The sequence below is a fragment of the Ictidomys tridecemlineatus genome, chromosome 2, assembly GCF_052094955.1.
Source record: "Ictidomys tridecemlineatus isolate mIctTri1 chromosome 2, mIctTri1.hap1, whole genome shotgun sequence".
NCBI classification, from domain to species: Eukaryota; Metazoa; Chordata; class Mammalia; order Rodentia; family Sciuridae; genus Ictidomys; species Ictidomys tridecemlineatus.
Window position 1 is genome coordinate 16,736,126 of NC_135478.1, and position 27,825 is coordinate 16,763,950.

The 27,825-nt window shown below is 51.7% G+C and overlaps 2 protein-coding genes across 5 annotated transcripts in view; one reads left to right on the plus strand and one right to left on the minus strand.

Annotated features, from left to right (window-relative positions):
• Positions 1–15,616, minus strand: part of Nbeal2 (neurobeachin like 2) — a 30,770-nt gene extending 15,154 nt beyond the window's left edge. Inside the window, exons 1-13 of one of the 3 annotated variants that reach the window (XM_005332927.4) lie at positions 15,257–15,615; positions 7,707–7,795; positions 7,511–7,639; positions 7,320–7,401; positions 7,100–7,224; positions 6,835–6,917; positions 4,340–4,425; positions 3,960–4,242; positions 3,706–3,812; positions 3,154–3,234; positions 1,628–1,711; positions 1,123–1,221; positions 83–684 (exon numbers count right to left, since the gene is read on the minus strand). In XM_005332927.4, the coding sequence (XP_005332984.2) occupies positions 83–684; positions 1,123–1,221; positions 1,628–1,711; positions 3,154–3,234; positions 3,706–3,812; positions 3,960–4,242; positions 4,340–4,425; positions 6,835–6,917; positions 7,100–7,224; positions 7,320–7,401; positions 7,511–7,639; positions 7,707–7,795; positions 15,257–15,307 (1,901 nt within the window). In that variant the 5' untranslated portion in view covers positions 15,308–15,615. Of the gene's footprint in view, positions 1–82; positions 685–1,122; positions 1,222–1,627; positions 1,712–3,153; positions 3,235–3,705; positions 3,813–3,959; positions 4,243–4,339; positions 4,426–6,834; positions 6,918–7,099; positions 7,225–7,319; positions 7,402–7,510; positions 7,640–7,706; positions 7,796–15,256 lie in introns of all 3 variants that reach the window. The other 2 variants (XM_078029140.1, XM_021731443.3) reach the window with 2 other exon arrangements.
• A 2,054-nt stretch (positions 15,617–17,670) lies between these two features.
• Ccdc12 (coiled-coil domain containing 12) overlaps positions 17,671–27,825 on the plus strand; it is a 48,478-nt gene continuing 38,323 nt past the window's right edge. The window contains exon 1 of one of the 2 annotated variants that reach the window (XM_078029352.1): positions 17,671–17,949. Coding sequence is in view for 1 of the 2 variants with exons in the window: in XM_005332925.5 (XP_005332982.1) it covers positions 17,854–17,949 (96 nt within the window). In the remaining variant the exon portion in view is untranslated. The remainder of the gene's footprint in view (positions 17,950–27,825) is intronic. The other variant, XM_005332925.5, reaches the window with a different exon arrangement.

Below are 27,825 nucleotides of genomic sequence, written 5' to 3' on the forward strand. Positions count from 1 at the left end.
TGGGGGCAAGCAAGTTGGTTACACCCATGTCTTCCAGCTCGCTCACCTTGGCAATGGGTCCTGGCCCGTGGTAGTCACCCACCTGTACAGCTGCTTTCGCTGGAGTGGCCGGGTGGGAGCTGGGGCAGGCACTGCATCCGAGGGGTGTAGACAGAGCCAGGCATGGAAGGTAAAGGCAGGTCCTGGCCATCGCTGTACAGAGGGCACCATGATGCCTGCCATGCTGGGTGTGAGGTCAAAGTAGCACAGTGCACGTGCAGGACCCTGGTGCCGGGCCATGCCTGAGAGGGCTCGAATGATGGCACCTGCATGTCGAGCCTTCCCAGGCTCAGCTCCACCTGGCCCTGAGTCCAGCTCTGACGGGGGGCGCAGCAGGCGACGTAGCTCCAAGGGCCTTATTGACACACGGCCCAGTGCTTGTAGCAGCGCCAACAGTTGCTCCTGGCACCGGGCCTCCAGGGCTATTCCTGTGTTGAGTGTCTCCAGCAGGTAGCCCACCAGGCCTGCCTGCACACAGGTGGCACGGCTGGCAGCACAGCTGTTACAGAGCCACCAGAGGCGTTGAGCTAGAAAGAGCCGCAGTTCAGCTGTGGGCAGTGATGGCAGCCATTGCATCAGCACCAGTAACGGTTGCTCATTGCGGATTGGTGGAGGCGGGCTTATGGTGTGGTCACCCTCCACAGCCTGTGGGTGGAGAGAATGTGACAGTCGCTGGTCAACTGTGGCACCCTGCCAAGTGTGGGACTTCCTGTTTCAATTAATTGCCTACCGCATGAATAAGCCACATGTGCTACACCATCCTGCTCACAGTCATGGGTACACAGATGACCAAGACCACTAATAGCAATCCTTCAGCACTGTCAACCTCCAAGCCTCAGTTTGTAGCCTGGGTAGGCGGAGCCCCAACCTGCACATTCCTAGGACCATCCTGGGGCCCGCCAACATGCAGCAACTTCCAGGGCCTCACAGTCCAAAATCTTTACCCCAGGGACACTGATGAGCATGGCTGGGCCACAAGTCATACAGTATACCACAGTCAACAGTCCTCCAGGGTGCAGACCTCCCCATTTGTGACTCAGTCCTGGCTGCCTTTGGGACTCTGGATCCAAGCCCTGCCCTTACCATGTTAAGCAGCTCTTGCAACAACCGCTGGGTGGGGGGCCCGTGGCTCTGCAGGACCTCTTGCAGGTGCAGGTAGCCAATGCGTTCCTTGAACACCTCCTGCAGAGCGCAATATAGGAAGGAAGTGAGCATACACACAGGCCCCAGAGTGAACACACCCTTCTAGGGGCACTGTCAGGGCTCCCTTGCCTGGCTCTGTCTGGTCACTATGTTGTCTGGGACAAGGGGCAGAAGAGGGATTGGGAGGCATAGAACCATCTCAGAAGCCTGCAGATGGTGGTCAGCTCACAAGAATCCTTTTCCCCATCCAGCCCTGATCCAGAATGTCCAACTCCCAGGGAAGACTGATGACCCATACCTGCCTAGTGAGCTAAGCTCGCCCAAGGGCCAGGCAGAATCTTCTCAGCTCACTTATTTTGCTCCAGGGAGCAGGTCTGTTCTGGGGACATGTAGTCACTTAACTGTATCTGGTACCTTGACTGCAGCTGGGCTGAAGCATCCTTACCTTGGCTGAGGGGGAGCCACTCATGATACAGGTCAACACTCTGACTACATGGACTGCGATGGCATCTGTATCCTGATCCAGTACCTTGGGATGGGGAGGGGCAGTCAGCAGAGGCAGTAGTCAGGGTGTCACGGCTGGCAGCACCCTGCAGTAAAAGGGTGCAGGGCTAGGCACCCCCAGATACATAGCATGTGTTGGATCAGTGACCCTGGCTGGGAACCAGGCCCTCTATTTACCCCTGCTGTTGTGACCCTACCTTGAACCTGGGCCCTCTTTGAGCAGCTCAGCAAGACCTGCTCTGACAGAAGCTAGGAAGAAAACAAGGTTGGGAAGGGCCTAACTGGGACATTTTCTCTGCACTCCCCTTCCTGTTCCCTGGTGGTCTTAGGGGCCCCAGCCTCCACACATCCCCACCCAACCTAGACACGCATATGCAAGCAGGCCAGCAAGTGCCCCATCACCCATGATGATTGAAGGGGGTTGGGAATAAAGGAACAATCAATCACAGCATGTCAGAATCAAGAGAACCTTCGAGACCTTTAAATCCTACCCGGTCCCCTGTCTCCTAGACCCAGGTGGGGATACTGGCTCAAACTGGCTGAATCTGAGAGCCAAAGAGGCATGCTGCTCACTCCCCTTGCCCCACTTCTGGGGTGAGGAGTTGAGAGGGCTTAGAGAGTTTGTCAGCAAATGCTAAACCATATTCTGGCCCTGTAGGGTCCTTTGGTCCCAGATCTGCCCGATTTCCCAAGTGTGATCTCAGGGAATGGAGCTCAGTGGTAGTGCACTTGCTTAGGATGTGCAAAGCCCTGAGTTCAATCCCTAGTACCACCAACACAATAATCAAACAAAATAATCTGCTAGGAATGATCTCAGACAACATTCTTTCCCTTTCCAGGCCTGTTTCTATATCTACATGAATACATGAGAGGTGGACTGGAGATATAGTTCTGTGGCAGAATGCTTGCCCAGCATGTGCAAGGCCTTGAATTCAACCCCCAGCACCACAATAAATAAATAAATAAAGAGATAAATAAATAAATGATGGTGGGCATGGTGGTGCAGCTCTGTAATCCCAGCTTCTTGTGCCCTCATGCAAAATGAGGGTTGGAACATATCATAAGAAGCTAGAGAACACCCAGTGCCCTGTTTAGGGTGGGTATAAGGATCCACAGAAAGAAGTGGCTTCTTATGGGGGACCTCCTCTTCTGTGAAGACTACAGTCAAATCCCTAAGCTTCTGTTTCCCCTTCTGAGAAATCAGGGTGGGTGGTTGAGAGTTTCGAAGGTTCCTTCCAGCTTGGCATAGCCTCACCCCAGCTCCCAATTCTAATACCAGGTGGGTAATATGCCATATCCTGCTCTAACCTCCAGCAAGGGGCTTGGAAGAGAGTGAGACAACATAGGGGATCCACCCCCTCTGCTAGGCCTCATATACGTCTATTTGCCACCCTGCTGTAGCACAGGAAAGGCTCAAGAGGGAGCCCAGGGCAGTGGTCCCTCAGCTAGTCAGTCCCAGGGTGGTACCTTCTGGACATCGGGCTCGGTCAGTAACCAGGTAGCCAGGTCACTGTCCCCCTCAGGGGGCGCCCGGGCCTGCAGGTACAGCTGTGTAAAGGAGGGTGGAAGAGGCAAAGGAGAAAAGAGGAGGAAGATGGGAGAGGTAGGGTTAGAGCAGGACTGGGGCAGCTGCCAGGGCTATGCCCCAGAGGGAAATGACACCCTGAGTCCCAAGCAAAGTGTCCCCCTAGGCACTAGGGAAGAGTGGGACTGAGCCACCATGGCCTGCTCTGATGAGCAGAGGCAAGGGAAGATGAGTAGGACAGACACTATATCCAAAGACAACTGATCCCCCTCTAGCCCACATAACATTCCCCTCTTTCCCATTACACTCCCCTTCTGTGTGATACAGAGCCATCCTGAACTTCAGACTCAGCCCTGTACAGGCCCAGAAGGACAGGCTTGTCCATGCCTAGTCCCTCCCACTGAGTACAGGCCTTAACAGCAAACTGGCACCTCCACATGATTCCCCTGCCTCTGGGTTCCAGCCCCTCCACCCCCAGCCTAGGCGTCCCCTACCTTGCTGTTCTGGATCAGGCGAATGAGGTGCTCAAAGCAATTGTTGCTGAGGAAGGTAGCCTGCAGCACTGGCCGATCCTCACAGGCCAGCATCATGGGGATGGCATCTGTTCAAAGGTCAAGGTCAGGCCCTACCCAACTCCTCCAAGCAAATTTAAACTTTCTTCCCCATGCTACCCAGTCCAGCCTTTCCATCATCACGTGGGCCTTCCCCTCTTGCCGCCCTCTCCACGAGCTTGGGAGCCCATACACACCGAGCATGTTGACCCGCAGGGTTACAAAGGCCTCTTCGGAGCCTGAGTTTGAACTAGCAGGCCAGCCAGCATTAAGGACACGAAAGTAGCCCTCCAGCAGGGCACGGAGCTCTGGCCCTCGGGGGGGTGTGCGGCTGGCATGCAGGACATGTACAGCACCCACCAGTGCCTTCAGCGCCAGTTGTACTAGGCAGGGGTCCCGGGCTGGCCCATTGCTGCAGCCATGAACAACACCCAGCAGGCCCTGCACTGAGCCAGCACTCACAGCCATCTGCCCGTTCTCCTGCAGGTGAAGGCAGAGATGGGCAGTGAGCAGGGGCCCACAGAGCAGTGAGGCCAAGACAGCCACCCCCGGCCCATAAGCTCATCTCCTGGCCTACCTTTCCTCCTGCAAGGACAGCGCCAAAGAGGTGGATGAGCCGCAAAAGCAGCTTAGGAGGCAAGTGGTCTGCATCCTGCAGGCTCTCTGAGGTGGGCAGGACAGGACAATGTCACCATAGTTGCAGGGCTGTGGGCCAGGGGACTGCACAAGAGATGGGTGTCCTGGCAAGGGGTGATGGGGTAGGAGCTGGAGCAAGCAAGAGCCCCATTTAGAAGATTTCGGGGCTGGGGTTGTGGCTCAATGGTACAGCGCTCGCCTGGCATGTGAGGGACCCTGGGTTCGATCCTCAGCACCACGTATAAATAAATAAGTGAAATAAAGGCATTGTGTCCAACTACAACTAAAAAATAAATATTAAAAAAAAATAGAAGGAGATTTCACTTTGTTCTAGGGGCTCAAAAAAGTCATGGCTCCATGCCAGGGGGGCTGGGAGAGACATAGCATTTCTTGGAAGGCATACAGTCCTGCTGGAGTGGCTAGTCAACTCTCCAGATGATTAAACCCCAAATAGGGTCCCCAGGGTGATCATATAACCCCTCTGCTTCCCTGTGTGACCTAGGGTTCAATTTCTCAGATGCAAATCTCCTGCTCCTTCCGTCCCTGTGACAGGCGGAACTTCCCAGGCCTTGTTTTAGGGACCCTAAAGTATCTACTATATGGATGACTCCCCCTCCCCCCACCTTATCCCCACTGGGGACTTCTAGGGGCTTTCACAGTCTTGTATATGGGAGGCCCACCTGGCCCAGCTCCACCAAAGCTGGACAGGATGCCAGGCTGTGCACCAAAACCAGATAGCAGAAGGGACCAGCCCTGGGTCACATGGTAGTGTGGGGGCTGGGCATGATTCAGGTGGGATAGGGTGGAAGTCTCCCTGGGGACAGAGCTTCTTTTTGGGGAGTACTAGGCATTGAACCCAGAGGTACTATACACTGAGCTACATCCACAGCCATTTTTATTTTTTATATTGAGACAGGATTTTGCTAAGTTGCTTAGTGCCTCACTAAATTGCTGAGGCTGGCCTCACCTTGCCATCCTTCTACCTCAGCCTCCCAGGTTGCTGGGATTATAGGCATTCACCACTATGCCCCACTGGGGACAGAGCTTTTGAGGCAAGGCCTGAGAATGCAGTTGGCCAGTGAAGGAAGAGACCACAGGGTGGGCAAAGATCCTGTGGTGGCGTAACTGGGTACAGTCTAGGGATGAGGTGACAGGAGTAGGGCTGGAGAGCAGAGAGGGAGAAGGGATGGAAAGAAAGGCTGTGGGGAGCTAGGCCGATGGTGCACGCCTGTAATTCCAGTGACTCATTGAGACAGGAGGATGGCGAGTTCAAAGCCAGCCTCTGCAATTTAGCAAGTCCCTAAGCAATTCAGTGAGACCCTGTTTCTAAATTAAAAATTACAATAGGGCTGGGAATATGGCTCAGTGGTTGAGTGCCCCTGGGTTCAATCCCTGGTATCAAAAAAAAAAGGGGGGGGGCTTTGAGGAGGAACAGGATCAAATCTCAAGGGCATCAACTACCACAGATAGGGTCTAAGGTGGTGGGGAGCCAAAGCTAGTTTGTTTGAAGAAGAGGGTGTGGACCAGGCACAGTGGTGCACACCTGTAATCCCAGCAACCCGTGAGGCTAAGGCAGGAGAATGGCAAGTTACGGCCAGCCTCAACAATTTAGTGAAGCCCTAAGCAACTTAGCAAGACCCTGTCTCAAAATAAAAAGGCTGCTGAGTGGTAGAGCATTCCTGGGTTCAATCCCCAGTACCAAAAAAAAACAAAAAAAAAAAACAAAAAACAGAGTATGTGGGAAAACGACTGCAGGGAACTCTGTCAGGACACCTCCCCTCCTGGACCTGTGGCACCCCACTCCAGATCCTGGTCCACAGCTCCACAGGCAGCACAGAGAAGATACTTAAAACCCGAAAAGGTCACCACCTTCTCATAGCCCTGCCTGCTCTGTCCAGGTCACTTTACATTCTGAGCCCATCTCAAGTCCCTGCCAGTCTCCCTCCAATGCAAGGAGATGAGAGGGGACCCAGGAGAGGAGGTTACCAGGGAGAAGGGTGGCTGGAGGTATCCTGGGCACCAGCTCCTCTAAAAGGTGGAAATGGCTAGTGTGGCCCCATCTTGAGCAGGGGTGGAGAATGGGAAAAGGCTACAGGGACAAAGGGACCGGGCTAGGGAGTGTTCTGGTGATCCGGAGTCAGGGTATAAGTGGCTGAAAGGACACAGAAGGGTCCAGAAGAGAAAGGAGGATGGGAAATCCAGGGGACAAGTCAACCCCCACTGATTCCAACCAAAGAAAGTCACTTTGCTCAGGCATGTTCTCTCTCAACCCTGAACTCCTACGTGGTCTCTGGAGGCCCATTCAAACGCCTGTGGGTTTCCCAGGCCTGCCTGCAGCTACCCCTGAGTAGTTCCTGTCCTGTCTGGGGTTAAGGAACTGCAGGAAGGGGCCTGGGTTTGGGGGCAAGACTAAGTGGGGCAGGGGTGGGGCCTGACCTTGGAAGAAGGCGCTGAATTCACAGGGCAAAGCCGCAGGAGGGAACTTGTATTTGCTCTTCTCCTTTGAGCTGATGATTTCTCTGGAAGAACAGGACCGTGAGGCCAGACGCTTGGGTCCCTTCGCCTGGCTCTCACCCCTTCTCTGTCATCCTCCACCAGCCTATGCACAGGCCCATTCCCACCTGAACACCTCTGCCATAGCCAAAAGCCCCCATCCTTTGCCCAGCCTCTCTGCATCCCCTGCCTAAGGGCTGGGTCTCACCCACTGTGCTGGCGTCGCCAGGTCTGGTAGGGGTCAAAGAGACCCTCACAGAGGAGCAGGGCATGAAGGGCTACATTCTCCAGCTGGGTCCCACGGCCCTCCTGTGGTGATGGGGGTCCTTTGAGCTGTCAGTGTGGGAGAGAGAGGATAGAGGGAGGTTAACTCTGCTCTAGCCACAGCTACTGTCTATCTCCATTCCACCTCAGGGAGCCCATCTCACCTCAGCCACTAGCCCGGTCAGCAGCACCAGCACTGGGGGCCCCAGCACCTGGCCCCAGCCTGCCTCCACATTTTCCAGATTCCTGGGGTGGAAAGAATTGGAGAGGTCCACCGATGCATATGACCCCCGCTCCCTCTGGCCCACACTCCCATGCCACTGCCCACTTGGGGTGGACACCAGGGAGGGACTACCTGCAGAGAATGATGAAAAGCTTAAGCAACAGCAGGGCTTGCTCCAGGTCCCTCTGGTCCAGCTGCTCGGCCAGCACATGCAGGGCATCTAGTGGCAGTAGGGGGACCTCTGCCCCTGCTTCCTCTGGCCTATGGGTAAGGAGTGTCACTGGGGTGGCCAGACCCCTCAACCTCCCTGTCCTGACCCTGTCCTCACCTTCGTGGTTCCAGGGAGGACAGTGAGATGCTCTTCTCGAAGGCTCCCACAAAGGCCTTCAGCCATTGCTGCAAGTAGCCCAGGTCCTTCTGCAGGCAGGAGTTCAGGCAGGGCATAGTGGGTGGCAAACACGAGCAGTGGACATGGGGGATGTACAGATATTACAGGCAGAACAGTAGGGGTGGAGAAAGGGAGTGAGGTTGGGGGGAAAAGGAAGGACAAGGTCAGCATCAGAGGACTTTGGTACAATTAACCACTCTTCCAAGACCCCATTTGTTTCTCTCAGCCCTCCCTCCCAGTCTCTGCTCTACCCCTGGAAGACCCTGCCCCGTCTGACACAGGCAGGGGAGGGGCTTAAGTGGGGTGTGGCTGTGGTGGTGCTGGTGCTGAAAAAGGTCTCCCACGCATGTCTCTTACTCAGAGCCTTGGGCTGGGTCCTCTCCTGCCACCTTCTCCCAGCTCCACAGCCACCACTTCCAGGAAACCCTCCTGGACTGTGGATGCCAGGACTCAGGTGCACTGTTGAACAGGCACCTAGGCACAGGCACACCCCCACCGACAGATCAGCATCCTTGCCACAGCTCCTACCACTGCCCAGGTCCTCTATCCACCCTCTGGGTTACCTGGACCCCAGGCCCCAGAGCTTGTTCCATGAGCAAAAGGGGCAGCACTTGAGCCCAAGTCTGGGCGCCACCAGGGAAACTTTTGGTGTGAACGGGAAACGGATCCTCCCGCCCCGGCTGGGGCAGGAAGCGCAAAGTCACGGTGGGGGAAGGGGGCCGCTTCCTCCCAGCAGACCGCAGGGATGTGGGGGGGCCAGGGCACCCTAGGCTCAGCAAGAGACCTGGCAGGCGCTGGGGGTGGGACCTGAAGCACAAAGGGGCGGGGCCACCTGCCTTGGGTGGAGCTTGGAGGCCAGAGCCAATTTTGTGGGGTCTGTGAGGTGTGGCTTGGAAGAGCTCCTATCTGGAAGAGGGTTCTTCCCTGATTTTAGTGTGCCCTTCATTCAAAGCACCAACATCTCCCTGACCTGTTTCCTAAGGCCCAGAGACCATATGAGGAACTCACCCGTACTTTTAACCCCCCAAATGCCCTGGCTACACCACCTGGACTCTGCAGGTTTCTCTCCTCAGGGGACAGATGAGTAAATCATAGCCTAGCCCTAATCTAAATCCACACCCAGAAATGCTCAGGGATGGATATGGGTGGGCACCTTACCTGAGCCCCTCCTTCCCTACTGCTGGCCCCAGTTGAGCCCCAAAAGCAACCTCCTTTCCTAGAGTCAGAAAGGCAACTTGGCAAGGACTGGACTGGACAGGGAGGAAGGGGCCAGATACACATCGGCACCCAGCCGGCCTGAAACTGTTCTCAGGGGTCATGTACCTCACACTTTTGAACCTCCCAAATTACCTTTGGATGAATTGCTGCGTTTTGCTCCCTGTGGCTCCCATACCATACAGACAGGCCTGCATGACCCACAGCGGACCTGGAGCAGGCCCACAAAAAACTGAGATCGAACAGCCAGCCACTCTGCAGTTGGACACCTTCCTTGTGCACTCTTGTGCACCGATCCAAAGCCATGGCAACTTAGGGAGGACCATGGCCACCAGGAGCAGACCCATACCATTATGACCTGGTCCTAAGGCCCAGGGACCATATGAAGAACTCACCCATACTTTTAACCCCTCAAATGCCCTGGCTACACCACCTGGACTCTGCCCAACACTGTGACCTTTTTTGTTGGTCAATTAATTGTTGACCTCTCCACTCTCTGTTGCTGACAGCCTCCCTCCCCGCCAATCAGCAAGGAGACAAAATGCCCAGATCCTCAAACACCAGAGGCCAGGACTCCTGGACCATCCCTTCTGAATCCTCTCATCACAGGTAGGAAAATAGGAAGCACAGAGGAGATCCACCACCTTAGTTTCAACTACACCTCTGAAGATGCTGAAAGCTGGGCCTTGGTTCTAGACTAGGTCTACTCTTGGTGGCTAGGCAGCCTACACAAGCTGACCATATGAACCCTACCTCTGTGGCTTCCTAGACCCTCGTCTGCCTTCAAAAATGTCCCCATACTGTCATTCCTACTCCAAACCATCCCAATCAAACTAGTCATCTCTGGTCCAAAATATGGGCCTTTTGTCAGTAACAGCTGAGCTGAGCTGAGCACCTGAAAACCTAAATTCCATCCTGCACCCCACCCACAGTATAAAGGCTTTACTCTAAGCCTGGCATGCCAGGGCCCTAGGGAGCCCAGGGCCTGCTTCTCCACCCTCTCTGCTGCTTCTCCTCTGTGACTTATATCTTCCTGTCCAGGGCTTTCCCACCCCACACTCAACTGCCACTGTGACTTGGGCTTTTAGTTCCTAAGCAGAAACCGTCCACCTTCCTCAGGGTCATCGCCTGGATTGGCCTTCCCAGACCTGGGTGGGTCTCTTGCACTCTGCACACTCCTGTTTTCTGTCCCTTGGAACCACACCCTCCAAGCTTGTCCAGTCCTGTTAACTTCCAGTAGGTGCTCAAGGCAGCCTTCATGGGCTCTGGAGGGGGCACGAGGAGGTCTCTAACATGTAGAAGAGGGAAGCTGCCTAACTCACTTCTCTAGTTCTCACCTTTTCTTCCTGGGATGCCTCAGGCCAACTCTGATCTGGGCTTGAGGCTGTAATGCTTGAGGGTATGGGAATCCCTGCAGAGCCAGGACCAGAGACAGAGCGGGCCAAGGGGGCACAGTATGCTAGGAGTGCTGCAGGTGAGGGCGTCCAGAGCCTGAAAAGGGTGGCTGTGTGCTTGGGCTCCCCAGACCCTTCTTCAATGGGTCTATGCCCCATTGGCTCCTCCTACCCTTTCTTGCTCAGAGCATGAACAGGTATAGGGCTAGATCAGCCTCTTACCCAACAGGACTAGGCTAGGGCCTCAACCCCTGGGGGGCAGGTGAGGAACAACACCTGCTTAAGAGCACCTCAGGGCCCTTGAGCCCAGGAATTAAATGGTACCAGGGCCCTGTGGCAGGGGAGAAGGCTATAGGTATGGGAGAGGACAAGTACTAATGATCATCCCTATAAAGATCTTAATCTGCTAAGCAGTGACACATGCCCAACTAGCCCTGAGCACATGCAAAGAGTTCTGGGAGTGAGGGGCTCTTGAGAGCTTGGGAGGCCTGAGGGCAGGCTGCTGTGGCATAGAGGCGTGGGTGGGGCTACTAGAGGCCCAGCATGCAGAGGGCCTCTAGTAGACATCAGTCACCCTGCCCAATCAGCCAGTCACCACCCTGGCTCCAGCTCCATATTTAGAGCAAGTCCCCAGCCTCTCCAGCCTTGGCACCCCAGACCTGCTGCATGTTCCGGCCCAAGGGCATTACTGGCTCTTCCCACCCTTACAGTACTACATGTGCTTTGCTTCAGAGGTTGGGGTTACCAACAGAATTGTGGTTAGCAGCTTGTTAATGTCAACCTCTGAGCCTCCACTGCCTGTTTATTTATCTATTTTTACAGTCCTGGGGATTGAATCCAGGGTGCTCTACCACTGAGCTACATCCCCTGCCCTTTTTATTTATTTATCTACTTTGAGATAAAGTGTCACTCAGTTGTCCAGACTGGCCTCGAACTTGGTATCCTTCTGTTTCAGCCTCCCAAGGAGCTGGGATTACAGAAGTGCACCATCATGTCTGGCCCTTTAGTACTTTTTAAAAATGATCCCTTTGCTCAGTGGGCAGCCACATCCACCCAGGATCAAGGTGAGGGTGATGTGATGGGAGCTCCAATCCAAGGACTCTGGCCTGCCCAAGTTCCTGGCATTCCAAAGCAACCCTGCCCACCTCCCTCTGAGAGTGCAATCAAGAGGCAGAACTTGGCTCATTGACAGAGTTGAGGACTTCTGGGCTGTTCCCCAATTTGCTGCCCTACGCAGGTGAGGCAGAGTATGCTGATGGACCTCAGGGAAGAGCTCAGAATAGGTAGGGTAAATTGCAGTTCAATGATGGGTAGTTCCTCCCACTCAGAGCTGCCTGAGTGATAGTACCCTATCTCCAGGGACAGAAGAACAGAAATGAGACAGGTGTGGTGGGTTCTGTTCAGGATGGCGTCTTAAGGTAGGGAATCCCCCATGTAGCATCAAGTGGAGGAGGCCAATGTCAAGCCAAAGGTGGCTTCTGGAAGTCAGACCTGGAGGACCTCAGACCATGAGCTGAAACAGGAAGATGGACCTTTTGACAGGGACAGAGACAACTGAGGATGGTTCCAGTGTCTGGGTAGTGAGTCAGTCTCTAGTCCTTACCTGGAAAAAGGATACTAAACAGAGGGGAAGGGTGGGCCTTCTGGTCTCCATAACACCCTTCAAGGTTTAACCATCCCCTTGTCTCATCACTATGGAAACTGGGAACTTCCTTCCAGGGTCCCCATAGTAACTGACCCTGTTTCCATGGGGACCCCACACTCTCCCATCAGCTCCCCAGTTGTCATAACAACACCAGGGATTACCAGCCCCTCCCCCAACCCTGGGCTCCATCCCTCTCCCTTCAGTTGCCTTGGAAATAGAGGTTGGAAGGAAGAAACTCATTTCCCCTCTGAGGTATAAGGGAACCAAGCACCTCGGAGACTTTCATGACACCCCTTTGCCTATTTCAAGAAGGTAAACTGAGGCATAGGAAGAAATAGGAACCAGTTAAGGACCTAGAGGGAGCAGAGGCCCTGGTTAGATTTCCATGAGGCAGTAGAGTTAATGGGCCAGGGATAAGGGACTCAGGGGAGGGTGGGCATGGCAAGGTCACCTCCAGCTCTGGTCTGACCTCCTCCAACCCTTTGAGTCCTCAATGGTGTAACTGGAAAATTTAGCCTGGGCTCCCCACCTATAACCTGAGTGTTTGTCCCATCCTGATCTTTGTGATCCTGAGTGTCCCTAAACCCTTTCACTAGGGGTTGGGGGCTGTTGAACAACACTCATTACTGTTCGGCCTTAAAAGGGACTGCTTATTTGCATTCTATTCTGCATTAACTTTTACATGCTGCCCAACTGCCAGCCTGTCAGGTGCTGTCCCAGTCCCCTAGTCCTCTCACACTCTTCAAGCTGTGCCCTCCCTGGGGAATCCCTGGATATGCTCCCACCTATCCACCAGGCCTCCTGGGTTACCTCTGCCATGACCCCATTCCCGACAACTTGCTGCTTGCATTTTCATTGTCATGTGCTTGTTCCTGCTATTCCTATCCCTTCCATCCCAAAAGTCCCAGAAGAAAGCCTTCTCTAGGATGACTTCCTTGATTGATCACTACCATGGGGCCTACCCCTTCATCTGGTCATTCAGCTAACAGCCAGAAGGACCTACCACATACAGGAGCTGGAAAGCAGTGGAGTACCAGGCATAATGAGAGGTAAAAAAGACCCCAATGTGGAAACGGCCTATGGTGTCCCAGTTGAAGACCCACCTGGGGTTTCCTACCCACAGACTAAACCTCTTCAGGAACTTTTCTGATGACCTTGGATTCACCACCAGGGCCTTGAGGAGCTCCAACTGTGTGAGGTCTAGGGTCACTTTGGTCCTCCCCCCTCTCTCCTTCAGTCTCAGAAGAGCAGGACTCACAGAAGTGAGGGGAGGCGGGTCTAAACTTGGGGTCCTTAAGGGAAGAGGAAGGGCAGGAAGAGGGGCACTCCCCGCTCTGTCCTCACCCAGATCCACAACTGGGGAAACAGGTTTGCCAGCTGGTGTCAGCTCTCACTGCTGAAGGGAGAGGGCGCAGGTGTTGCTGGCTGGGTGGTGGCTGACTGATAGAGGGTCTCTTAACACCCTCCATCAGATCCACACCTTACCTTACACTCCCCCTTCCCCAAGCACACACACAATAGATTCCCTAGCAGGGTTCAAAGTTGCAGGGCAGTGCTATCCCTTCCTGGGAGCCCAGCACAGAGGGGTGGAACCCTGTTCCTGAAGCAGGAGCAGTCAGGCAGGAAGGCATTGGGGGAGCCCTGCCAGGCTTCCTCTCTCCAGACTGCCTGGCCCCACCCAGCTCCAGAGTAAGCTTGCACATCCTGGATTTGTTTGCCTGGCCCCAAGATGCCCCCTGCCTGCCCAGGCTTCCTAGACTACCACCAGGCAGCCTGGGCCTATAAGGTGAGGAGCTGGGGGAGATGGGAGACCCAGCACAGACATGAGAGCTAAGCACCTCCTGAAGGGATAGGGGGTGACCATATGCATTACTCAGATAGAAGGGGCATCTGGAGGCAACCATGCAGGATGGAGGTACAGTCCTGGAAGCTTTACCAAGACACCCCAGCAGCCAGCCACCCAGCTGGAAGACCCATCCATCATTAACATCCCTCAGACTCATCACTGGTTTAAGCCTCCTTCATTTGAGGACCCCAAACCAGCCCAAGGCCATAGGACAATTGGAGAAAGAAAGGCTATGGGCAGGTTTCCCTCAGGCTAGAGCAAGGGGACCCCTTGGAGCCAGGAAAGTAGAAGCCTACTCTGGCCTGAACCAGTCTGAGGGGCTATCCCTCTACAAAGTCCAGGCAGCCCCTGAGGTCAAGGCTCTGTCAATTCTACAAACAGGGAAGTAGAGGCTTAGAATTGCAAAGAACTTGGTGTGGGTCACACCAAGAGAGACTCTATTCCATGCACTGCCTCCTGCCAGGGGCTTGGACCTTTCACAACCTGAGCGAACCAAAAAGGCTGTAGTCCTTATGGCTTGTGTACTCTAGGTCCCTGGGAGACCACTGGCTAGCCTTTTTACAGAGGGCTAGGTGATTTGAGCATGAACTTCCCCCCAGTGAGAAGCTGCTCATGGGCATACAATGGTCCATTGTGCCCAGGGCACACCTGAGCCAGAAGCACATGCCTGGCAGGTGCAGGGAGGCAGCACCCTGGCATCTCTCCCTGCTGTAAATGCAAAAGAAAAGTGGGTGATTATGTGTGCGACCGAGTTTTGGGGACAACAAGTCAGAGTCACTCTGATCACATTCTGAGGCCACCTTAGGTAGTTCCTGAAACCAGTGAGGAAGGTCAGAGGGAAAGAGCTTCTCTCTATTCCTTGTAAACATCCTCTCTGGCCTCAACCTCTCCACCAGCCTCCCACCCCAGAATGGAAGTGGGGTGGGGCTACCTCAAGGCCTGGGAAGCTCGCCACTGCCACTTCTCTAGGGGAGTCTGAGGTGACTCAAGTCAGACCTGTAGTAGGAGCACATCTTCCCCCACTGCACCTGCCAAGATCCCCCCAGCCCACTCAGACTCGTTGTTGGGCACGACCAACCCACCGGGCTTCACTGGCAGGCGAGGCAGTCCACATGCAAACTGAGTTCCCCTCCCTCTTTCGGTCTGGCCAGTCTCTTGTTCTTTCCCGGCCTCAATTTCCCCACCTATAAAAGGGGGATGTGTCCGGACACTAGAGGCGGCCGCTAGCGCTGTCCCTCGATATAAGTGCCTGAGGCCCGGCACACACGTGTGCTGGGCTGGAGCACACCCGGCGCGCGCGCCTGTTCGCGGCCCAGGCAGAGCCGGACGCAGGTGCAGCAGGCACCGGGTGCGCGGAGCTGGGGGCACAGCGGGCGCGGGGCGGGCTCACCTGCGCGTAGTAGAGCAGCCACAAATCGTAGAGCCGCTCCGAGGCGGCCATGGCCTGACCCGGCTCTGCCCCTGCTGCGCGCCACCTGTCGCCTCCTCCTCCGCGCCGCCCGCCGGTTGCCTCCGGCCAGGCCCATGGGCGGAGGGCGTCACTCCTGGGCGGAGCGGCGCGGGACTGCTGGGGGAAGTCCGCGGCTCCGGCCCTCGCCGCTTTCAGCCTCTAAGTCTACAGCTCCTCCTCCACCTCATCCCGGACGGCCACCACCCGGCTTCCTGCACTTTGCTGCCGCCAGCGCCGCCGCCTCCGCCGACACCGCCACCCCGCCTCTCCCGGGACCGTGCAAAGGGCGGGGAGCCCGGCGAGAGGAGGAGCCTGAGGTCAGGGCGGCCCAGGAGTCGCCCCGCTGCCCCGCCCTCGCAGGCCGCGCCCCACCGGCGCTACTGGAAGGGTCGTTCTGAACCTTCCGGATCAGGGCAGGCAGCGGGGCTACCAGGCTTACTTTGGGTCTGAGTTCGCCTGCTAAGCATCCCGCCTAGTTTGGAATTACCGCCATTCAAAGAAGGGGCTATGGGCATCGAGGGAACTGCCAGGGTCATTCAACAAATAACAATAACCACCTACTTGATGACCACTTATAGTGACCACGTGCCAGATGCTGTTATAAGCTCTTTATGGGAAGATCTAAATACAACTTTTGAGCTCCTGCAGTGTGTGGAGCGGGAGGATACGGGAGCAAACAGCAGGAGTCTGAAATACCCCCAGGAGAATGGTGCCCTTCCGTTGGGCTGATCCCTGAGTGGTTTTGATGATCCCCATGAGTTCTCTCCCTCCTCTAGGAAGCCTTCCCAGATGCTCCCAGTGGAGGCACTCCCCAAACCAGAGCCCAGCACTTCCTTTGCATCCTTTGCACTTTAGGGGTAGGGGGAAGATACTGGGGATTGAATCCAGGAATGCTCTATCACTGAGCTACATCCCCAGCCTTATTTATTTAATTTGTTTGTTTGTTCATTTGTTTATATTTGGAGACAGTGGGTCTCTAAATTGCTAAGGCTGGCCTCATCCTCTTGTCTCAGTCTCCTGAGTTGCTGGGATTACAGGGATTATTCTGCAATCAATCATCTTTTTCACCTTTAACCTCATGAGGTGGGTGACTCATGACTGGTTTACAAGTGGAGAAACTAAGGCCAAATGAGGATCACAGGAATAGGGACCTAGGACCTAAGCCTAATTGATTGCTATCATCACTCCTGTGTCCCTTTCCCTGTCCCTAGCCTGCCTGTGAACTGAGGGGGACCCTGATGTTGGGCAAGGGTCAGGCCCCTTGTTGGAACTGGGAGGAAATTTGCCAGCCCCAGAGAGGTACCATGGTTCCTAGGATTGACTGATCTTGAGTTCCCTAGACCTTGGGTGTCCAAGAGAAGACAAACCTTTTCCCCATCCCTGTACTGTTTTGTCTTCCTTGGCTTCTTGTTTGGCCCCTTCAGTCTGTCCTTTTCTTCTGCCCCATCCCTCCTGCTTCTGAGTTGACATTTCCTGAGCACCTACAACCCATGAGCTGGTTCCTGGCGGGACATGTCACCTGCAGTGGGGGAGAGGGCCTAGAGAGAACCAGGTTAGTGAGGTCAAGAGGGCAACTGAACTGGATCGGAGGTCTGTGGCAGTTGGACCTCTGAAGTAGGTTGGAAGGGGAGGAGTGAGTGTCCATTTGTGGATAGCCTGGGAGGTCCCAGGCAGGGAACAGCTTTAAAGGCTAGTTGTTCTCTGGGAAGGGGTGTGGGTGTGACTTTGGAGACTCCACATAGACAGAAGAACTCGACTTCAGCCCAGGTGTTCTGTTATTAACGCGCTCTGATTGATGCAGAAAAGATCCTGGCAGCTAGGGTGCCATGCATCTTGTGACCACCTGTTGCACTCAAGGCCAAAGCAATTCTTCCTAACTGGAGTTGGGAAACTGTTCCTTTGGGCTCATTTGGCCCAGGTTGGCGTTTGCTTTTCTTCAGAGACGGTAGCCCATCCTGAGTACTTTGCCGCTCCAGAAGAAATGGGGATGAGAAGAAATCACCTGTGAGTCCAGAAGGGGGAAAAAACACATAGTCAGGTTCAGCACTGTGCCAGCTTCGAACTGAGAACAGACAGAAGAGCTTAAACGCACTTGATCGGGCGAGCCATAGACAGCTCTAGAGGAGGGATAGGAAGACTACTGTTAGAGAGGGATCGGGGTAGAAGGATAAGGAAGCTTTCTTGAAAGGATGGCTGGGGTATTACAAGAGGCCCGCAGGGAGTGAATAAGGTGTGTTTGGTGCTTAGGTGAGACCAGAGCGATCGATGCGATCTATTCTCTCAGGTCTGACTCGATGCTTTCTCACTGTGTAGCGGTAGACACATCGAGCCTTAACACCCCAGGGCCTTTTTTTTTTTTTTTTTGCCTGCTCCTCACTGGCGCGGCGAGGCGAGAGGGCGGGCCCTCCTGCAACAAGTCAACACTGATTGGTTCTTGGGGTTTCCTGTCTCCCATTCTCGTTCTCGGTTTGGCCGTGAGACTTTTATCCACTGCCCGACCTGCGTGACGTAGGGAGAAAGGAGGGGTCGAAGGCAGGATGGCGGCTGCTGCGGCCGGTGTGGGCCGCCTAGAGGAAGAGGCGCTGAAGAGGAAGGAACGGCTCAAGGCCCTACGGGAGAAAACAGGACGCAAGGTGAGGGACGTGGAATGAGGCTGTAGTCGAGGCAGCCCGAGTCCGGGGTCCACACGGAAGAGCTGGGGACTAGGGGACGGCAGCTGCGAGGCGCGCCTGCGCGGATACTGGCGCATGCGTGGGGAGACTGTACCGCCCCCGTGCTGGGCAGTTCCGGGGCGGGTGTGGAAGCTGTTGGGCTGTGTCAGTAGCTGTACCTCCTACCTGCCCGTCGGTGGTTATTCGGTCGCTGCTAGTTTCAGTCGGTTGTTGGGTTAGGCACGATTTTTCCCTGGCCGGGCCTACTTTTCACTCGCACGCGGGAGTTCTTGCGTTAGGTAGACACTTCTGCGCACCTTGAACAGGGCCGCAGGAGACGTTGAGTGCAAAAATCCGGAGGAAAAGATGTCAGGAGCCAGGCGCCGTATCGCACGCCCGTAATCCCAGCAGCTTGGGAGGCTGAGGCAGGAGGATCGCGAGTTCAAAGTCAGTCTCAGCAATGGCGAGTTACTAAGCAACTCAGTGAGACCTTGTCTCTAAATAAAATACAAAATAGATCTGGGAGCTGTGGCTCAGTGGTTGGGTGCTCCTGAGTTCAATCGCTGGTACAAAAAAAAAAAAAAAGGTAAAAGGGTGGACTGCAGGGAAAGAGCCAGATTCAGAAGCGTTTCCCGTGTTTTCCTTTGCCACCAAAATGGTCTGAATTTATTTTTACTTCTTTCCAAAGTAGTGGAGAGGTAGGAGAACTCTGAAATTCACTGCTTGTGTGCAGGCGTGGGCCCTGTCACTTGAGGCTATGAGGCTTGGAACAGATTGCTTCAGATCCGAGGCCAGGCTTTTTCATGTCTGCAGTGGGGGGAAACGATCCTCTTTTCATTCTCACTGGGTTGTTTTGCGATCTATGGGATAATCTATATGAAAGGGCTCGAGAGATTATAGAGTGTAAGGTTGATGGTTTACTTGTTGTATGGGCAAAAAACTTTGTCTATTACTCTAAGTACAAAGAATTTTAAATATCGAAATCTGCCTGGGGGAAAACAAGGACTCCACTTTCCAACTTAAAACAAAACCAAGCTGGCCGCCAGTGAGGCCTCTTTTTTCTTTCTGTATAGCTGTCTGTGTCCTGTGGGAAAGCGAAAGAGGAAGTAATAGAGAGTAAAAACTAGCCAGATTGGCTTCTGCTTTTGTTGGCAATCCATGGAACCCATCAGACAGTTGTCCCCTAAACAGACTGGCCCAAGAAGCTCAAGACACAGCCTTTCAAACAGTTGCATAGTCTACAGGGGCTGTTTGTTTGATTTAGGGCTCAGGTTATTGGGACCTGGTTTGAGGTCTGAATACAAGGGGCACGATGCCATTCTCAGAGCACATTGCCATGGAAAAGATGTACCAGGCCCTCAGAACTGGCCTTTAAGGAGGAATTCTCAATGGGTTGGAAAAAGACTTGTTAATTTTTTTCCTGCATTTAAAGACTACTCGAGGGCTAGGGTTGTAGCTCAGAGGCAGAGGGCTTGTCTGGCACATGTGAGGCACTGGGTTTGATCCTTAGCACTGAAAAAAAAAAAAGAAGTTTATAATTTGGGATATTCTAAGTGTACCATTCAGTGGCATTAATGTAACCCTACTTCAATCTACTTGCATAACTTTTTCATCATTCCAACAGAAACTCCACATGTTAAACAGTAACTCATCATCCCTCCTTCCTTTCAACCTCTAGCAATCACCATTGTCTTTATGATTTTGATTACTCTTATGTATCCCATAGGTTGAATCAAACAGTATTTTTTCACTTAGCATAAGTGTCTTCAAGGTTTATCCATGTTGTTATGTGTGTTAATTAAAATAATCTAATTCCTTTTGTGCATGAGTGTGGGGGCGGTGGGGGAGGTTCTGGGGATTGAACCCTGGGCCTCATTCATGCTAGGCAAGCACTATATTACTGGGCTACATCCCTTGCCCTGGACCATGTTTTTAATTGAGTTGTCTTTTTGTTGCTTAGTTGTAGATGAGATGTTTATGTGTTTGCTATGTTAAACTTTTAATAATTACATAGAGAATTTGCTAATATATTTTCCCATTCTTTGGGTTGTCTTTTTATTCTCATGGTAATGTCCTTTGGTACACAAAAGTTGTTTTTGTTTTTTTTCTTGATGGAGTCCAGTTTGTCTATTACGATTTTGTTGTCTGTGCTTTCTGTGCTTTTGCTGTCATATTTAATCCCCTCAGTTCTTGGGTGACTTTTTTTTTTTTTTTTTTTTTGTCGTTGCTGGGGATTGAACCCAGGGTCTTTCATATACCAGGCAAATGTTCTTCCACTGAAATATATCCCCAGCCTTGAATGGCTTTTTATTAGGGTAAATGTGTGGGGAAAAAGATAGGCAAGCATCTATATTACTTTGAGTTAGTTTTCCATCCTATAGTGTCTTCTTGCAGAACACGTAAGTGAGGAGACTGAAAAGGAAGTATGAACTGTCTGCTGCCAGCAGATAAGCTCCCAGGAGTCTTCTCCTTTAAAAAGGAAGTGCTCTACGATTTTAGTTAAGTCCTTTGATGTGACAAAAGACTCCAGGGTTAAACTCTTTCTTGGTCTGTATCTATTTGTCCTATGGGGATTACTTCTTGCTGGTCCCCTAGCACCCAGTGGCAAGCTCCTCATTGAGTTCTGCATGCCTGATTTTGCTGGAGGCCTCAGGATTTCAGCATAGGGTTGGTTTCTCACAGTTTTATCTTCTCACCCCACACCAGACTGTAAAATCCTAATTAGTGGTATTATGGATGAATCAGAGTCCTGAGATTGGGGCAGGTGAAGAGAGAAAAGATTAGGGGTTGCACTGTTTCCATATATTATTCAGCATAAAGCTCTATTGTAATAGGTCACGGCTCTGTATTTTGCAAAGCACTTCCTTGTCAGCTCACTCAACAGGACGGGTTTTTGAGGGGGTAAGGCAAGAGGCTTAGAAGTGCTGGGATGCCAAGCTCTTGGATGGGAAATGGGGTTTCTGGGTTCCAGCCTATATAGGTCCCCCTGAGGGAAGGGTTCCGTACAGGACACAACACTGCCTGAGAAAGTGTCCTGTGATCAGCTAGCCCTGCTGGACAGGTGGAAAGATGGCATACAATGTTAGACTGTACTGCTGGGGCTTATTGCCTAGGAAAGCCAGGTGGAGTCAGGAAAATTTCATGGAAAGGCAGCTTGGAACTTGAACTGAGCCCAAGAGTGGGCAGGAGGGAGAGTATGTTGAAGGAGCTGGAAAATGAGAGTGTTCCAGGAGAGCTTTCATAGGTGGGAACATTCAGGGGCACAGGGGTTACAATGGAGCTGCTCCGTAGGGTTTGACAACAAGCACTGGGGAGTAATTAGGGCAGAGTCTGAAAGCACTGGCCTGGGTGCTTTGGTGTCCAAGTTCTACAAGAGTCAGGGTTTCCAGCTAGGAGGATATCCAGCCTGGGCATACTTTGCTGTATTGTATTTGAACCTCTTCTCTTGACATTCTTCCAGAAATTCCAAGCTGAGGAGCAGGTGAGCAGTTCAAGGCTGTGTGAATGGTGCTCTGTGGTATCTCTATGCTCTCAGCAGGGTAGTGTATGGCTACTTTGTCCTCCTTTGACCTCTTTCTTCTTCAAAAGTCAAATGGAGGCTCTCATAGGTGATTAACTTGACACAAATACTTGCCCTTGGCTGTTGGCTTTCCAGAACAGTTGGCTTGAATTGGGCTTTCTCTTGCTGCTCTGAGATGGAGAGACAGACTGGCTGACTGACCAGCACCTTAAGAGTTGGGTGTGATCTTGGACTGAGCTCTGGTTGTTAGCAGCAATTCCTGTTTTTTTTTTTACCAGGAAGTGAATAGAACAGGACTATGCAATAGAATTTTGTGCAGTGATGGTTTTCTGTAATCTATACTGTCCTGTTCTGTCTCCTCAAGCCATTTGTGACTTTTGAGCCCTTGAAATGTGGCTGATGTGATATTTAATTTACGCTTAAACGGCCACATGTAACTTGTGGCTACCTTATTGGGTAGTACATCTCTGAGGACCTGCTCCTCCTAGCCCAACTCCTTTTTTTTTTTTTTGGTATGGGGATAACTTAGGGGCACTTAACTACTGAGCCACATCCCCAGCCCTTTTTTGTATTTTATTTAGAGACGGGGTCTCGCTGAGTTGCCTAGGGCCTTGCTAAATTGCTGAGGCTGGTTTTAAACTCGCGATCCTCCTGTATTAGCCTCCCTAGTGGCTGGGATTACTAGCCCAATTCTTAAGAAACTGTGTCTTGGGCTGGGGATGTGGCTCAAGTGGTAGTGTGCTCGCCTGACATGCGTGCGGCCCGGGTTCGATCCTCAGCACCACATACCAACAAAGATGTTGTGTCCGCCGAGAACTAAAAAATAAATATTAAAAAGAAAAAGAAAAAAAGAAACTGTGTCTTGGGGCTGGGGTTGTGGCTCAGTGGTAGAGCACTTGCCTTGCACGTGTGGGGCACTTGGTACTTGGTTTGATACTCAGCACCACATAAAAGTAAATAAATAAATAAAGGTATTGTGTCCATCTACAACTAAAAATAAAAAAATCTTAAAAAAAAACAAAAACCAAAACCTGTCTTTCTACCTTCATCCCATTATTCAGAGTTAAGAGGGAGAGGGTGGATAGAGAAACCCATAAGGCCATTCAGACCAGCCTTGGGAGCTTGGTTTGGGCAGAGGACTTAGAAGTTCTGTCTTCATGGTAGGTACCTCTGGGAAATGCTGGTTCCTGGACTTCTGTGCATGTGTATTTGTGGAGTGAAGAGTGCTGTAGATGTAATTTGCACATTCAGGAGTTGGAGAATGGGAACAATGCCAAAGTAGAGGGTATACTACTGACTTGGAGGTACCAGAGAGGGTCCCTGGCCAGTGTAGGGGGTGGGGCAAAAGAAGGAGCCAGTGGGTGGAGTCAGTAAGTGTTGAAGAAGGTATGGAGGGCAGCAGTGAGAGGGAAGGAGATAGTGGAGAAAAGCCTATGCTGGATGAGGAGTCAGGCTTGTCCTGCCCATCCCTCAGGAAGTTGCTTCTGGCCAGACTTAGTGGCACATGCTTGTAATTCCAGAACTTGTCAGGAGGCTGAGGCAGGAGGATCACAAGTTCTAGGCAAGTCTGGCCAACTTAGTGAGACCCTGTCTCAAAAAATAAAAAGGGCTAGGAATTTAGTTCAGTGATAGAGCACCCCTGGGTTCAATCCTCAGTAAAACAAAAAAAGCGGAAATTGCCTCTGTCTCCACCCTCCATGGCCACATCCCACACCTAACTGCCCTGTCACAAAGTTAGCTGTCACTGCATCCTGCGTTGACAGCCTTTTACAGGTTAGCAGTCATATTTGCATGGCAGTTTGTGGCAAAATCTCCCTAGTTGTTGAATCCCGGAAGCAGCCCTTTGAGGTAGTTATTGATTCATCCCTGTTTAACAGATTAGGAAACCTGGGTCTGAAGGACCCTCCTGCAGTGATACTTTAGGTTGTTGTTAACTCTAGAGTGTATCTTAGGGTCTGGCCTTGTGTCCCTCTCCACCCTTCACCTCCAGATGCTTGGGAATAAGCAGCCCCAGGAAGGGGCCTCTTTGCCATCAGGCTGCTGGTGGAAGGGTAGGCCTGGTGCTACAGTGGAAATAGTGTAGCTTTTGTAATCAACAAATCTGGTGTAAATCTTAGCTTTATTCATATCTGTGGGACCTGGAGCAAGTCTTTAAAGCTCTGAGTCTCTTCTCATTGTCTATAGAATCAAGATAACAGCTTCTGACCTCATCAGTAGCTGAAAAATAATGATGCTGTGACAAGGCTGGAACAAGGGCTTTTGCACAGGCCTCTTGTAAACATGGATGTCTGTCTTCTCTTCCTCATCCTCTCAAAAGTGAGAAGGACTGGGGGCTGACAGAGGGTGGAGCTGGCCTGAATTTGAAGGAAGCAGAGATCATTCTCCTGGACCCTGCTACTTTTTTGAAGGTGGAGTTCATTTTTAGGGTAGAGTGTTACATCAAAATGAAAATAGATTTACAGAGCCCCAGCCAAGATGGGGTTATGTACTCCCCATTCTTGTTAAGGCTGATCTTCTCTGCCTAGACTCCAGACCCCAATCTTGGAGACAGTGAGAGATAAAACCTTGTGGGTGGCAAGTTTGGGGCTTCCCACACAGATACCTGTTGATGAGCCAGAGTTGAAACTTCGATTGGAGTCATTACTTGTGTGAAACGAAGGTATTGGATGAGTCAGAGATTCTCAGACCTATGTGTGTGTCAGGATCATCCAGGAAGACAATTTGCAGTCCCTCTTCTGGCTCTTCTCCACACCTCCTGCCCTGGTCTTAGTATATACTCAAGAAACCCAGCATTCTCCTAGGTGATCCCAAGACTGCATTTTTCTGGGAATCTCTGACCACTCCCTGACGTTCTCTCACTGTATGTAGGACACCTCCTTTCCCTGGAGAGGGATAGCTGCCCATCCCCATAGCACCCAGCCACCAAACTGGTATTTATTGAATACCAGTTATGTGCCAGACCCTGGAAATACAGCTGTTAATAAGACTGCCTTCCTGTCTCAAGCCATGTGTGGGAGGGATAGGCAGACAGTGTACAGGTGGACAGAGAATACAATGTCAGAAACTAGGGGACATGTTGAGAGGGAGCTGCACAGCTGCCTTAGGCTAGACAGACCTCTCTGAGTGGGAGATTTGAAGCAGAAGTGGGGGTGGAGGGGTGAGATGCCAAGATCTAGGGAGGAACATTATAAACTGAGCAAGAATTTAGTTGGCTTGTTTGAGGGGCAGAAAGAATTCCCGCAGGGGCAGGAGTAGAGTCGGCAATAAAGATAGGGACGGGGGTGAAGTTGGAGAGGGCCAGTGGAACCTTGAGGACCACAGAGGATGGCCTTCACTCTAAGGGTGATGGGGAGCCTTTGGAGGCTGCAGCCCAGGTGATGCGCCTTGCTGTGGCTGACTGGGGAGGTAGGAGGCTCAGGTGTTGGGGCAAAGGTATATGGACAGGGTTATAAGATGTCCTCACAGGTGGACTGTGGAGATGATGGGGGTTCCTGTTCCAAGATGATGAAGTACAAGGGAGAGTGGTTTTGAAAGGGAAACTAGGAGTCTGGCTTTAATGGTCTGAGTGGAGAGAGATGAAGGCATCTGGCCTAGAGATAGATACTTAAATAGGATAGGTACTTGAATAGGCAGGATTTGAAACCCTGGGACTAGATGAAGCCTTTTGGGAATAAAACTCGGAGAATAGAGACATAATGAGGGGTCAGTTTGTGTTCTGAGGCTCACTCATCCTGTGGGCATTTAGGAGGAGCTGAAGAGAAGACACTGGTATGGGGCAGTAGGGCTGAGAGAAGATAGGTAAGGACTGGGAATGGGTTTTGGCAAGATGAGGTGGTGGGTGAGTTTGATCTGGCTGTCTCAGAGTATGTGGAAGAGAAGGAGTCATTCATTGGGGCCAGCCAGATTTAGGTGCAGCATAGTCACCATAACCCCACTGAGAATGGAACCTTCTTTCTCCTGCTGCCTTTTTTTTTTTTTTAAGTTGTTGATAGACCTTTACTTACTTACTTACTTACTTATTTATATATATATGCGGTGCTGAGAATTGAACCCAGTGCCTCACACATGCCAGGCAAGTGCACTACTGCTGAGCCCCAGCCTCAGTCCCTCTCCTGCTGCTTTAAGGCCTCATTAGACCCCAACTATGAGACTCTCTGGTCCTCTCAAGAGGGGTAGCACACATCAAAACACTGCCTGTGGCCTGGCTCAGGCCTCACCCCCTATTGTGATGTTGGCAGCCTTCCTGCTGGGGCCCAAAAGTGATTTATCTCCAGGTCTTCAGATTGCTGCTCTGTTCCCCTGCCTACAAGGGCAGACACCAGGGCTATGCCACTTCCACATGGACTGCTCTGCCTCTGATCAGACTGCCTTATTTGCTCATGATCCCCTGTACTAGAGATTGTCTGGACAGATTGCTTTTGCCCCTTGCCCTTCTACTCTGCTAACCCTGGGTCCATGCATGCATAAGTAGGTCTCATGTCCCTGGGCTTATACTTCCTCAACTGGGAGATGGCCATAGTAGCATCTACACCAGGGTGAAGATGAAGTAAGACTATGTGTGCAGAAGGGAGTTGGGAGATGGGAAGTGTGCTAATGTGCATTTGTTTTTTCACCTTAGTCTTGTTTTGCTGCTGGTGGGGCCCTCTTTATTTTAAGGATGGGACAGCTGAGACCCAAAGAGCAAGAGCTGGTGTAGAGTCACACAGGACTTTACCTCCCATCCTCTGACCCTTCTTCCCTTCCTGGAGATGGGTATGGGGAGCCTACTTCCTGGCTGAGTTCCGTGGCCACTCTTCCTTTGAGGTGGAATTGGTGTTGGCCCCAGCTGAAGCTATGTTGAAGGGCTCTGCTGTGGACTATGGGGAACAGAGTGGGCCTTCCCTTGGCTTGTTTTGATATACTGGGAGGAAATAGCTTGCCTCCACGAAGGATGAGTCTCTTTCTGAGTTTCTAAGGGCAGGACCTGTACTGAGGCAGGTGAGTGGCCTTTGGAGCCTTGCTGGCTGGAGCAGCCTCCATGTAGGAGAAGAGCTTTTAGACAGTAGTGAGACAATGTTCCTCTTTTTAGCTGTGCTATTGGCATAGCTGTTCCCCCTGTGGTCTCCCCTTTGGGTGATTTCTGTGGTTTTCAGCATGTCCCAAGGCCTCATTCATGAGGGAAGGATAAGGAATTGGAACACAAAGGAATCTTGAAGTTCAAACAGGTTTTTATTCTTTCTATTAGCTTTTGCAACAAAAGAATTTATGTGACTTTGATGGTGACTCCCTCTGTTGTTTTCTCCCTATCTCCTGGAGCTTGGAGGGCTATGGCAGTGTTCAAGCTACTGTCTCTTGAGTGATCTTGGGGTCCTTGGGAGAGAGAGAGGCTTCTCTTTGGAGAACTTTTTTCTTGGAGTCTTTTAGAGTGAGTTAGTTCTCATTTTAGATTTTAACAATTTTGTCTTGGTTTCTAGGTGGGCTTACGTTTTTTAACATTTTAAAAGAAATTTTTATTCCTTATTTTTTGCAGTGTTCATGATCAAACCACTGAGTTACACCCCAACCCTTTATTTATTTTTTAAAAAATTTTATACAATCTCACTAAGTTTCCCAGGATGGCCTTGAATTTGTCATCCTCCTGCCTCAGCCTCCTGGATTAAAAAGAACTGTGTATGTGTTTGTGCGTTAGTTACTGGGAATTGAGCCAGTACTCAGCTCTATCACTGAACTACATTCACACTTCTTTTTTGTTTATTTATTTATTATTGAGTACTAGGGATGGAACTCAGGGGCACTTGTGTATTGAGCCATAGCCCCAGCCCTATTTTGTATTTTATTTAGAGACAGGGTCTCACTGAGTTGCTTGCATCTCACTTTTGGGGAGGCTGGCTTTGAACTCGGGTGCCACTGTGCCTGATCTTTTTGTTAATTTTTTATTTGAGATAGAGTTTTACTAAATTGCCCAAGCTGGCCTCTTTTTTTTTTTTTGGTACTGGGGATTGAACTCAGGGACACTTTACCATTGAGCCACATCCCCAGCCCTTTTTAATATTTTATTTAGAGACAAGGTCTTGCTGAATTACCAAGGGCCTCACTAAGTTGCTGAGGCTGGCTTTGAACTCTCGATCCTTCTGCTTCAGCCTTCTGAGCTGATGGGATTACAGGTGTGAGCCATCACGTCCAGCTACAGTGCCACTTTTAATTGAATTATATTATACATAGTGAAAAGTATACAAATCAGGAGGTTATATATCTATAAAGTGAACACAGATCACTGTGTGGGTCAGTTACTCAGATTAAAAAACATGATAGCATCCCTCGGTACCTTTCCTGCTCCCATCCAGGTGCTTACACACATA